At 37.2% G+C, this 12,925-nt stretch overlaps 1 protein-coding gene across 2 annotated transcripts in view; it reads left to right on the top strand.

Moving 5' to 3' along the window:
* LOC132857824 (alpha-2-macroglobulin-P-like) overlaps nt 1-12,296 on the top strand; it is a 34,782-nt gene extending 22,486 nt beyond the window's left edge. The window contains exons 8-34 of one of the 2 annotated variants that reach the window (XM_060887901.1): nt 71-194; nt 289-409; nt 539-648; nt 763-933; nt 1,058-1,288; nt 1,419-1,631; nt 1,742-1,891; nt 2,358-2,486; nt 3,290-3,392; nt 4,307-4,394; nt 5,372-5,597; nt 5,683-5,803; nt 7,604-7,725; nt 7,813-7,864; nt 8,002-8,085; nt 8,879-9,055; nt 9,161-9,236; nt 9,344-9,500; nt 9,587-9,661; nt 9,795-9,957; nt 10,480-10,670; nt 10,768-10,983; nt 11,245-11,366; nt 11,548-11,629; nt 11,738-11,806; nt 11,961-12,066; nt 12,148-12,296. In XM_060887901.1, coding sequence (XP_060743884.1) covers nt 71-194; nt 289-409; nt 539-648; nt 763-933; nt 1,058-1,288; nt 1,419-1,631; nt 1,742-1,891; nt 2,358-2,486; nt 3,290-3,392; nt 4,307-4,394; nt 5,372-5,597; nt 5,683-5,803; nt 7,604-7,725; nt 7,813-7,864; nt 8,002-8,085; nt 8,879-9,055; nt 9,161-9,236; nt 9,344-9,500; nt 9,587-9,661; nt 9,795-9,957; nt 10,480-10,670; nt 10,768-10,983; nt 11,245-11,366; nt 11,548-11,629; nt 11,738-11,806; nt 11,961-12,066; nt 12,148-12,194 — 3,526 coding nt within the window. In that variant the 3' untranslated portion in view covers nt 12,195-12,296. The remainder of the gene's footprint in view (nt 1-70; nt 195-288; nt 410-538; nt 649-762; nt 934-1,057; nt 1,289-1,418; nt 1,632-1,741; nt 1,892-2,357; nt 2,487-3,289; nt 3,393-4,306; nt 4,395-5,371; nt 5,598-5,682; nt 5,804-7,603; nt 7,726-7,812; nt 7,865-8,001; nt 8,086-8,878; nt 9,056-9,160; nt 9,237-9,343; nt 9,501-9,586; nt 9,662-9,794; nt 9,958-10,479; nt 10,671-10,767; nt 10,984-11,244; nt 11,367-11,547; nt 11,630-11,737; nt 11,807-11,960; nt 12,067-12,147) is intronic. The other variant, XM_060887899.1, reaches the window with a different exon arrangement.
* Nucleotides 12,297-12,925: the final 629 nt, after the last annotated feature.

Here is a 12,925-nt window from a genome sequence, read left to right as displayed (position 1 = left end):
CAAGAACAATATAGCATTCACATCCAGTGAATATTCAGGATGTCAATGTCAATGCTTATGTATTTTTAAGGTACACTTATGGACAGCCAGTACCTGGTGAAGCACTTGTGCAAGTGTGTCGTAAATTTATGCCGAATTATAATTACCATCAGAAAGCTCCAAAGTTTTCACAATGCCTGGTTGATACAGTAAAGGTGCGTAAGTAACACTAAATTAAAGAGCATTATGTTTTTATCTCTACACTGATAAAGTTCTCACCTGGTATTTGTTTTTGTGTTTTCCAAATAGATGAGTCAGAATGGTTGTGCCTTTCATTTACTGAATGTGTCAACTTTTATGAATTCTGAATTTGAAGATAATCTTGAAAACAATCTTAATGTTACTGTTACACTGACAGAGGAAGGAACAGGTGAGTCATTAACAGATCTCTTCAGAACAGAGATAAGGGAGACATAAAACACTAATTGTTCTTTTTTAACTTAAAGCTAAGTTATAATACATATAATACTCTGTTATAAACAATGTTATTTTTGTTTAGAATTTTCCATGGTAAAATCTGAAATCATATCACTCACACACCTAATTGGTAAAGTGGAACTTGTGGATTTACCAAAAACCTTTGAACGGGAGAAACTTATAGAAGGAAAAGTAAGATTTTCTTGATTTTAAATTTACTTTGGTCCACTAATTTTTCTATTATATTTGTGAGGTTTTTGCCAGCCTTGACAAATTTACAGCATTTTGACTTTTCCTGGTAAACAGATTAAAGTTACTACCTACAGTGGAACACCAATTCCTAACAAGAAGGTGTATCTTTTAGAAGGTCACTGGTTTTCTATGAAGATAATGCTCAATCTCATTACAGATAGTAATGGATTAGCAAACTTCTCATTTGCATCGCCTGAACATCCTGAAACAGAGATACTGTTGAGGGTATGATACGCTGACCTAAGCACTCACAAAATGATCATCATAAAAAAGTATGATCAAATATAATAAAAATATTACATTTAAATCTTAAAATCAAAGATTCTGTTTCTTTTTCGTTGTTATCCAGGCAAGTGTCTATACAGAGCATAAATACATATACAAAAAACCATTCTTTTCATTTGCGGACAAACGTATACAGCTGCTCCAACCTGCTACACCTTACAGTCCAGTGTACAGTGATCTGTCAATAGAGAGCTCAGAAGAACCATTTAAATGTGGTGCTGAAATTCCCATAACAATTAACTACTATATTGTCGGGGAAACTACTGAAAGTTACAGTATTGATATTATATACATGGTAAGTACATGCAGTAACTGTATGTTATTTGAGACAGGAAATGAGAGTCACCTGTATCAACTTCATTCCTTCAGATCTTAATATATTTCACTGCACATTTATTATAATATATTTTGTGCCTCTGGTTCAGGTCTTGTCTAAAGGAGCCATAGTCCATTATGGGAATGAGACAGTTGAAGTAGAAGCATCTACAGATACCAGAAAAGGAAAAATCTCATTTAAACTATCTGTTCTTGCTGAGCTGGCTCCTTTAGTGCAGGTTGTGGCGTACTCTGTCCTGCCCAGTGAGAACGTCATTGCAGCTAGTAGGAACTTTGATGTGGAAAAGTGTTTCAGAAATAAGGTAATGCTAGCACCTTCATTGTGAACATTTTGCATTCAATCATTCAATCAGTTGGTTGTTAGCCAGAAATTGTTAAACCTGTTTAAATTTATTTTTATCATGGACTCCAGGTTTCGCTACAGTTCTCTCCCACTAAAGCAGTTCCAGGTGAGAAGAACACTCTCGAGCTTTCAGCTCATCCTGGTTCATTTTGTGGTCTCAGTGCTGTAGATCGGAGTGTGTTCATCATGGAGCCAGAAAATCGTCTAAACACTAGAAAGGTGAATTTAAGATTTATAGAATCTCCGCTTATTATCTTCATCTTTATATTTTCACCCTGTACAAATACTGGAGTACTGCAGAAAACAGAAAAAACAGGAAGCTTTTTCAAACAATTATAAGATTTCTTTAATCAGACACCCAATTAAACTACATTACTTATACAGTATAATGTTTGAAAACATGCGACATTTTATTAGAGAAGTACATTGTGTGATTTTTATACCAGACATTAAAAATAATATTATATATTAAATAGTATTCTATCTGTTAATAATAATAATAATAATAATAATAATAATAATAATAATAATAAAGATTATTATCTTAATAATCAAGTGTTTTATTGACATATTTATTTCACACATTAAGCAAGTTCTTTCAAATCTCTCACACAAAAAAGTGTGTTTTGAGTTATACTGTGTATAATCTTAAAATACTCACAAGTTAAACATATATCTCCCACAGATATTTAAGTTATTGCCAGTGACACAGTTATTAGATTATCCCTATGGGCTAGAAGAAGAAGATCGTGAATGCTTGCATGTTAGACCTCGACGGGATTCATGGACTGACCAAACTTACCAAACATTAAAGGTAAATGATTGATTACACTTTGCTGGATGATCTGTGGACATTTGATGGTCTTATCTAATCTTTTTTATTACCCTCAAATTGTTTGTATTTGTAAATCTTTATGCTTATATACATTTTTATATTACTTGATTTCTTATATTTATGCTACTTATTTATTTAATATTTATGGCTGTAAAACTGTATCGATCATGCCTTTAATTAACCATGACACACAAGCATAATCGTGCAAAAGACGGCATATATTAGTTCTGAGAAACAAAGCAAAACCAACGGTATTCATCTATCAAGAAGAAAAAAAGCAACCTTGGCATCCTATCGCAGGCCTTCCCGCTCCTTCAGTTCTCTCCAGCACTGGAAAGCTGATCCTATATTAACACGGGTCCTACTTCTTGCGTTATCGTAAGCCTTTTTTAGCTTTTTGTTTTTATCCGCCATGTCAATCTTTCAAACGCTTTCTGCTAATGTCAGACATGCGCACTAAACACTCTATCCGCCGCATATTGACAAGACACACCCATTTCTGCTCATTGCCTATACGGTTGTTTTCTTACACTCAGTTTTCTGAAGCATTTCTCAAACATCATACACTCCACCTTTAAGCTTAAAAATTTGAGTCAAATAAACTTATTAGGAAATAATGTTTACTCTTGTGCCATTCATTAGTGTAATTTACACAACAATTCCAAGTTTTCTAAAGGATATTGTATCATCTACATTTAAATACAAAATATGTAATTTTATTTTATATGAAAGTATCTAGTTTAACATTTTTACCCTATTTATGAGTTATTATCACCTGACAGAGAGTGGGGCTGAAGATGGCAACAAACTTGGAGATTAGAGCTCCTCAGTGTGTGGTGTACAAAGGAATAAAATATCATCACACGCAACGTCAGCAGCCTCGCGGTACATCCACACCCATTTTTTTCATATTACTGTTCATTAAATAGTGCAAATTGTCACTGATAAATTGAAATAAATACATTACATTTTACATTATTATAATAAAACACATACTCTAGTAATATACATTATGTGTAGTGCTTTTACTAGTATAATATATCTGTAACTAATGTACAATTTTTCACTTTCAAGGGAACTCGACACTGCTTCATGCTTACGCTATGGGAATGCGTTGAGGAAGTTATGTCTGAAGTTCTGTGTGAAATTGTGTGTCGAGTTCCCTCAAAAGGGTTCCCTGAGTAGGGTTCCCTGCATTGCTTGCCACACTCCAGGTGTCCACTCGTGCTTCCCTCAGACAAGTAGAAGCTAGTAATCTGACGAAGATACCCTTATATGGTCTTGCTGGAAGCATCACATGATATCTGTGCTGTTATATTGGTGTGGTTTCACATGGAGATTTAGACACAACTTCCACAAAGAAGTCTTCCTATAGCATCAGCTATGATACAGTGTCTCGTTCCCTTCTCAGGGAACCGGGCTACATGCATAACCTAGTGTAGTTCTTTTGTCATTTTAGCAGATTATACACCTGCTAATGACTGCTGACTACTGAAGGTTTTGTTTGCCAATTTTTAAATTAAAATAAAAAACAAACACAGTATAGGAGACCACGACTAACCAATAACCCACATTTTATATACAATCTAACAGAGTTGCATTTGTTGATGTCCAACATATGGTTTACAAGAGTAATTAAAACTACAGTAAGTGCCAAAAACAGGCATAGTACATGTCTACTGTACTTGATTGTCTTACAAGGTATATACATACTAGCACATTAGAAACTCTTCAGCACAAAGAAGAATCCCAAAACTGGATGTTCCATATATATTTATTTATGTTTATGCTTATGTCAGGGGAAGCTGGTGAAGCAGGTCGCCAAGACATTAAGACAGTTCGCAAATTCTTCCCAGAAACATGGCTATGGCAGTTGTCTGAAGTGGGGTTAGTAAATATTGGTTTTTAGTGCATTTTAATTATTTATTTATTTTTAATCAACAAATGACATGATAATTTCTATTGCATCAATGGGCATGTTTCTGCAGTGCTTCTGTAAATAAAAGTGTTGATTTTTGTACATATATATATATATATATATATATATATATATATATATATATATATATATATATATATGTTAGGGATGAGCGAGTACAGCATTGTCTGTATCTGTATCCGTATCTGTTAACCATATGAATTATCTGTATCCGTATCCGTACTCGGAGTGGGTGGGGCCTAACCTGGAAGTAGGCTTGTCTTGAAATGGGCGGGGCTTTAACCGGTAATAATTTATTTGTAATATTTATAACACTAGCTTACTACCTTTATGTTTTTATGAAATACAGCAAAAACGTGTCAGACACTCAGTGTCTGGTTACTGGTTAGAGACAGCTGAAGGTTTAAAAAAGAAAAAATCTCCGACAGGCAGAGACACAATGCGAGTCGCATTCTACCAAGCAAGCACCACGTCTGAACGAACCCACGTTTACCAGAACTCTACTGGTTAGTAAGTACGTATTATTAACGTCACAACCCGAAGTAAAAAGCTGAAGAAACCCTAAACGTTAACGGAAAAGACCCGCGAAACCGAGTGACTGAGGGAGAGACAGAGAGCTGTTCTGTGTGTGACTGTGAGTGAGCAGAGCGAGACACAGCAACACAATACATCTGTATGTGTGTAGGGGAGGGGCGCTGTGACTAGCCTATCACTGTAGGGGAGGGGCGCTGTGACTAGCCTATCACAGAACGCTGACACAATCAACTACCCAATGATGATTTTCATTCAATCCGAGCACAGATATTGACTCGTATTACTCGTATAATACTCGTTTCAGCCGAGTATCCGGCTCATCTCTAATATATATATATATATATATCTTTAAAGATAAACTTAACTATAAGTTTGTCATCATTGTCCACAGGGACTCTGGATCAGTACAGCTTCCTGTCACTGTTCCTGACACCATCACCACCTGGGAGACAGACGCTTTCTGCTTGTCCTCTATAGGTCTGGGTCTCGCTCCTCCTGTTCAGCTCACTGTGTTTCAGCCCTTCTTCCTGGAGCTCTCGTTGCCCTACTCCATTATACGCGGAGAGGTTTTTGAGCTGAAGGCCACTGTCTTCAATTATCTTTCCAAATGCATTATGGTACTGTAAGACCAAGAGTTTATCATTACAGGTATTATGTCAATTAATTTGCATAGTAAATTAATCACCTGTGCCTCATTGTCAGGTAAAAGTGACTCCAGTCCCTTCCTCAGACTACACTCTGGAACCATCTACTGATTATTCATCCTGCCTGTGTGCAAACGGAAGAAAGACCTTCAAATGGATTCTAGTTCCCTCTGTGCTTGGTTAGTTATAAAACTCTTTCAGAGTTTTTATAGAGCTCTGTGTTTGTGCCAGTGAAAACCTAGTTAATTGTTTACACAGATGTATTACTAATTTTGGTTGAGTGAATGCCCATTTTCTGGTGGGGTGTGGTGGGTATACTGAATATGTATGATGCAATACAGCCTGCTGAGACCCATTCTTAGGATAGACGCATTGCTAAATGGCATTTTCCTCTTTGCAGTGTAACTCAGGTGGTATAGTTAATGGTATAGTTAATTTTTCCATAACTTGATTTTGTGGTATTTTTATATGACATTGATGTAAAATAGGGGTGGCAATGAGGAGAGTGGCAGCTTTTAGAGTCTCTGACCACTGCCATCTACTTGGGACAGCACCCCTCGACCCCCATGAGCCTGCCCCGGTGGGCAAAATGTCCTCCTTAAACACAGGGTAAGAAGGCAGGGATAGTTTCTCATACATGGTTTATGGCTTGGAAGCAGTCAGAGAGCTGAGGGCCAGCTTGCCAGGGTTGAACAGCTGGAGCAGGGCATTGGACATGGCCTTCGAGCAGGAGCACAACCTAGGATGTGGCCCAGAGCTGGAGCAGTGCCTGGGATGTGCCTTGGTGTAGGAGCAAGGACTGCCACATGGCCTGGAACAGGATTGCTACAAGGCCTGGAAGGCCACTACATCAGCCTCGGCAGGGAGCATGGCTTAAAACACGGCCTATAATGTTGGCCTCTGCAGGTAGCTCATTACAAGAGGAGGCTGCCCAGTCAGTTTCTGCAGTTTCTCAGGAACATATAAAACTGCTCTGTTGGCCTCTGCAAGAAGATCAGGATTGGAGGAGGCTGCCAGGATGCCCCTGTACTACATGGTGAATGGGTTCCCTCCCAGATCTGCATAACTGCTGATAGTATATGGTGTCAGGCACTGCCAAAGTCAGAGCAGTGCTGTTCCACTCCTTCATGCTGCATCCATTTCTGGGCAAAGTATTCTGTCGGGAGGTCACATTATTCGTGACAGTCAATCAGGTTTACATTAATTTTAGTATGTGTAAATTGAGACACACTCAGGGGCGTTTTTTTAATATACCCATTATTTTAACTGTAGGGCACTCTAGAGAGACAGGCATGAAAGTATTGTACTGCACCAGGAATCAGATGCAAGAACACACTGAGCAGTTTATTTTGCTTGGCAGAAGTGGAGGTGAGGGAGCAAGAGGGAGAGAAAGGGAGATACAGTTTAGCACTCAGGGAAAAAGTCCTCCCAGCTTGTGGTGCAGTGAGGTTAGGGTGGTGAGGTCCTGGGGAGTGAAAATGCCGGCGTTGAGGCGAGGGTGAGCTTGGTCCCAGGAGAGTGGCACAGGCTCACTAGGCAGGCGATGTGTCCTTCATCTGGAAGAGTCTGTATTAAAAAAGAGGGGGGAGACAGCGCATTTCCTCCAGGTGATCAGAGGGTGAGTGCCACCTTGGTGCTCCTGACTGGCTCCCCGCTTTTTGGCAGGAGTTAGGCCACACCAACTTGCACTCTAATCCAGCAACACTGACCTTGGTGCTGAAGCGTTGGGGTGTGTTGTCAGCAGCGATGGCTATGGTGCTGCACTGATGATTGTATACACACATCTCCCCTCAAGGGTCAATAAGATGTTGATTTGATTGGATATTGTAGCAGCTTGTCTATTCACACCTCTTAACCATTAACCATAACTGTGCTTTGTCATGAAAATAGTAAGAACATACAAAATTGGGTTGTCTGATGCAATGGATTTGTTTTTTTTAGTAATTACACTCTTTTTAATACCTTTCATCACACTACAGGTGTCTTGAATGTGACAGTGAGTGCAGAGGCAGAACAATCCCAGACAGTGTGTGATAATGAGATTGTGAGTGTTCCGGAAAGAGGCCGTATTGACACAGTTACACGAAGCTTCATTGTACAGGTCTGTGTTTTGAAAATAAGCATTACCTTAAATTTGTAAACCTGTTTTTTGTTTTGTTACTATGATCTAATATTATTTTTCCACTAGGCTGAAGGAACTGAGAAGACAAAGAGCCAGAGCTGGTTATTATGTCCACAGGGTTGTTTAAATATATTTATTTTTAATATGTATTTTTTATTATTTTTTTATTTATAAAGTCTGCTTGGTTTAAAACTGATGCACATAATATGTTCTACTGTTCAGTAATAATGGAGCAGCTTTTCATCTCTCTCACAGGCAACAGTATCTCTGAAGAGTTGGAACTTTCTTTTTCTGGGAATGTAATAGATGGATCAGTGCGAGCTTCTGTTTCAGTACTGGGTAAGACAGAAGACATTTGCGTAAATACATGAACACATACTAAGTCATTTCTGTTTATTTTGTGCTGTGAATAATTGTTTGTTTGTTAGATCATTCCTTTGTGATGACCAAATTTGTCTTGAATAGAGGTGTCCAAAATGTTTTTTTTATTGTGTCTTGACTACAATACAATAAACTGTATACAATAAAACTGCAATGCCCCAAAAAAGTATTTGGATAATTAAGCAACACTTGCAAATGTATGAATAGCCCATGGATTAAAAAACAAAATGTCAAATCATTTGGCAATAATTAAAAATAACATAAAATAAGCACACTCTCACTCTCACTCTCGGGTCACGGGGAGCCTGTGCCTATCTCAGGTGTCATCGGGCATCAAGTCAGGATACACCCTGTGACCCAAGGCGGGAATCGAACCCCAACCCTGGATGAAAATAAGCACAATTTCAAGGAAAATATTATTAAATTATGTATGCTAGAAATAATTCAACAAAAAACGTATTTAGACACTCAAAAGTGCCTTCATTAAAAATCTGTGTCTTAGGATTTAGTTTGCTGTCCTGTATACTTAATGCAAAAATGCAAATGCCACATTAAAATGCTCTTTTCTTTATCTAGTCAGCTTTCAATTCATGTAAATCGGAATTACTGAAGTGGAGCATCTATGCATTTAGAACATATAAAATGTGTGTGTGATCTAATCTGTTCAAAAATTGTAATTTTTTACCAGTTCCAACATCAATACAGTATGTCATGTTAAATGGATAAAGAAAATTATTCTGTTCTTTTGTAGGAGACATACTTGGCCGTGCGTTAAAAAATCTGAATGGACTGCTAAGGATGCCATATGGCTGTGGGGAACAAAACATGGTTCTTCTCGCCCCAAATATCTACATTCTTCAGTATCTAGAGAACACTGAGCAGCTCACCACAGATATCCGTGAGAAGGCTACTGGTTTTCTTAAGAGTGGTCAGTGACATTATATTTCTCTTTATAATCTTTACAGGTCAACACTAGCCAACCTGAATAGATACTTGCTGAAATAATCAGAATCAATCATTTGTCTTTACACAGGATACCAGAGGCAGCTAAACTATAAACATTTTAGTGGTGGTTATAGCACATTTGGAAGTGGAGAGGAGAACACATGGTAAGAATTTCTTAAAGCAAGGCATGAGGTGAACAGTGTTAATGATTTGTGTTGATGAAACTTGTGAATTTATTTTGTTCTGAAATGTACAAAATCATCTCCACCAGGTTAACCGCATTTGTCTTGAGGACGTTTGGCAAAGCACAAGGTTACATATTTATTGATCCAGAAATCATTAACAGTGCAAAGAAATGGCTCATACAAATGCAGGGAACAGACGGATGTTTTATTAGACAGGGGAGTCTGTTCAATAACAGAATGAAGGTATGTATACTACTCAGGTTTCTACACAAATTTATTGAATTTTATTTTTATCCCTATATCATGCATATCATTCTAACATATTGTAGGGTGGTGTAAATGATGATGTGACTATTACTGCCTACATCACTGCATCATTGCTTGAATTGGGGAATACAGTCCAGGTAAGAGCATGATGCTATTCAAATCTCCTGTTTTTACTACATTCACATTGTTTTTTGTTAAGTCCTGCCTGTAAATAAACTTTCCAAATCATTATTTTCTTCAACACAATAATGTATTATGTTTTAATTATAGGATCCTGTTGTGAATAAAGGACTGTTGTGCCTCAAATCTTCTATTAGTAACTTGACAAACACCTACACCACTGCACTGTTGGCCTACACTTTCAGTCTGGCAGGAGAGAAAGAAAATCGGGAGCAGCTACTAAAAAAGTTGGAAAATGTTGCAATTTCTGGAGGTACTGAATTATTAGAAGAATTTGTAACACTAATTTTTGTAATAAATGCAACAAAATGTTTTTCAAGTAAGATTACTGAATGTAGTTATTGGAAATAGAAAAATGTTATTGTACTATGTATGAAGTAAAATATATGGATTAAACTATGCCACATTCTAAGCACTTAAAGGTGGGGTCTCCGTTGTTTGAAAGCCGATGTTGACATTTGAAATCACCAAAACAAACACGCCCCTAACCCAAATGGGTCCCACCCCTGTATTGATAGCTCCGCCCACACATACGGCAGTAAAACGTGTTTTCTAAATGTGTGCTTGTAACCCAAGAGAGAACCTTGTAGGTGATATTTGAAATCATTTTATTTTAGATGGTCATCTTCATTGGTATTCATTGGACTAAGTTGTCAAGAATTTGTAATATTAAAATGTAATAACTGAAATAATCATTGTTTCTGCTGTAGAAATGTTACTATGATTATGTGTACACGTCCTAATAATCCTAATAATTTAGTCTCTTTAATTTTAGATGGTCGTCTTCACTGGTCTCACTCAGCATCAGAGGACTCCAGCTCTTTGTCAGTGGAAATCAGCTCCTATGTGCTGCTAGCTGTTCTCACTTCAGGTCAACTCACTGCTGCTGATTTGGGTTACGCTAATAGGATAGTCAGCTGGCTGGTAAAACAGCACAATCCCTATGGAGGCTTTTACTCCACCCAGGTAACCGATTTTCAGACCTTTATTATTATATAATTATTATATTAATTATTTTTTCCTTAGTAAATATTTATATGTATATTCTCATACTCTTAATCAGGACACAGTTGTGGCCCTCCAAGCTCTGGCTCTGTACTCCACTAAAGTGTTCAGCTCAGAAGGCTCTAGCACAGTAACTGTAAAGTCTGCAGATGGACACAGTCACAACTTTGATGTGAATCAGAACAACAAGTTACTGTACCAAGAAAGATCATTGCAGGATGTTCCTGGTAAATACAGCATTGACGTGAAGGGCTCCACCTGTGTGTCAGTGCAGGTCAGTGCATCTGATGCTTCCTCTTACATGCATCTTACAAACCTTGTGTCTAAAAGAAACATTCTGTTTCAGAGAAAATTGCAGTCCTATGAATCAGCATGCACTGTGTATGTACACAGTATAAGCACTGACCTCTCAGTTATCTCAACAAATGATTTTTATCCAAGTTCTCTTCAATTTATTAAAACTTTTGTTTGTTATTATTTATTATCTGTGTATTGACTGATTAATGGTTTAACATTTTTAAATCCCTGCTTGCAGACATCACTTTTCTACAATGTCCCCACACCTACTGAAATCAGTACACTGAGCATTACAGCAAAGACTGAGGGAAACTGCACAAAATCGTTTGGAAACACTTTGTCCCTGAAGTTCACTGTTGGGTAAGAATAAATGTGTGATAAATCTTTGTCGCAAAGTCGGCTCTGTCGGTAATTGATGCCTTCATGGTGTAAGCAAATACCGTTATTTAGTCATTATTTTAAAGGCTTACAATAGATGTTTTCATTTGCTATCATTATTAATGTGGATACTGCTGAAGTTAAAGACTTTTGTTTTTTTCAGATATAATGGAGCACTAAACAGCACTAACATGATCATAGTGGACATAAAACTCTTATCAGGGTTCACAGCAGATCCTGCTGAAGTAAGGAGTAGGAACGTTGCTTAGATTTCTTTAATATACATGTCTAGATAAACAGACATGCCTGGGTAACGAAAGGGTAACAGTGGAATTTTTTTTTTGTTTTTGTAGCTGAATGGACGCCTTTTGGTTGAACGGGTTGATTTTAAAGATGACCATATTATCATGTATATCAAAGAGGTAAGAGGATAACATTTATACAATACTTATCATTACCTATATTACAACTGTGCAGTATGTCCTGCCCAAGAAATATGTATGTATGATTTATTACACACATAAACATATATGATTTAGTGTGGTTACAATATGATGTCTGCTTTGTCTCCAACAGCTACAAAAGAATATCCCTATAAACTATGAGCTACACACTAAGCAGGTGCTTCCTGTCAAGAATCTCAAGCCAGCAGTGATCAAAGTTTACGATTATTACCAAACAAGTAAGATTTTCTAGGATTGTGTTATTTAATAATTTACATTGTAATAATTTCATTTACTAATATTGAACTTTTTTCATTCAGGTGACCAGTCTGAGACAGAATACACCTCTCTGTGTGGAGGATTTTAAATGACATTTGAAGGTGCAGAACATCCTTTGTCTATCTGTTTTATGTTGGTTTTATTTTCTGATTAAGATTTTATTGTGGAATAAAAATACCCTTCAAATGCCTTCTCTGTGAATATTTTGTGGAAGATATTGTCAGAATCATAGTACACGTGTAATCTATGTATCATGTATGATTTTTAGCACTTTTTTTTAGTAATGATAGTAGTGAGGTTTTTTAGTAAAGCTACAGAATTCAGTGTATAAGTGAATTACCCAAAATATCTGAACAGTTAAAAGAACCTGAAACATGCCATTGCATGAGTCTTCTAGTCTGGGAAGATATGGTCAGATATGACCGCTTCTGTCCATAAAGGATGTAGGGAAGACATGGTTTGCCATTATGTGGAACATTCAAAGGGCTGGCACTAAGGTAAAAATATTTTCAAACTTGCCTCCGAAAATGCCACTGATATTCTACCACTAGCAGTCTTATGCAATGATGTGTTTCAGGTTCTTTTTAATTTCAGGTTAATTAGATTAATTAATTATGAGAAAAATAACGCATTAATATTTTTAACGCATTTAACGCGCCCCGCCCCTCCCCACACCTGTACCAACGACTACACATCTTGCAATAAGCTGTAGTGGCGAGTTAGTCAAGCATGATGCCAAACGACACAGATCTGCCTGGCTTTCTGAAGGGCAAATTTAAATTCAAAACTCTTTCCAATGGAGCCACTGATAAAACCAAA

This window comes from Tachysurus vachellii, chromosome 15 (assembly GCF_030014155.1).
Source record: "Tachysurus vachellii isolate PV-2020 chromosome 15, HZAU_Pvac_v1, whole genome shotgun sequence".
Lineage (NCBI taxonomy): Eukaryota > Metazoa > Chordata > Actinopteri > Siluriformes > Bagridae > Tachysurus > Tachysurus vachellii.
This window is presented reverse-complemented; position numbering and strand designations above follow the sequence as displayed.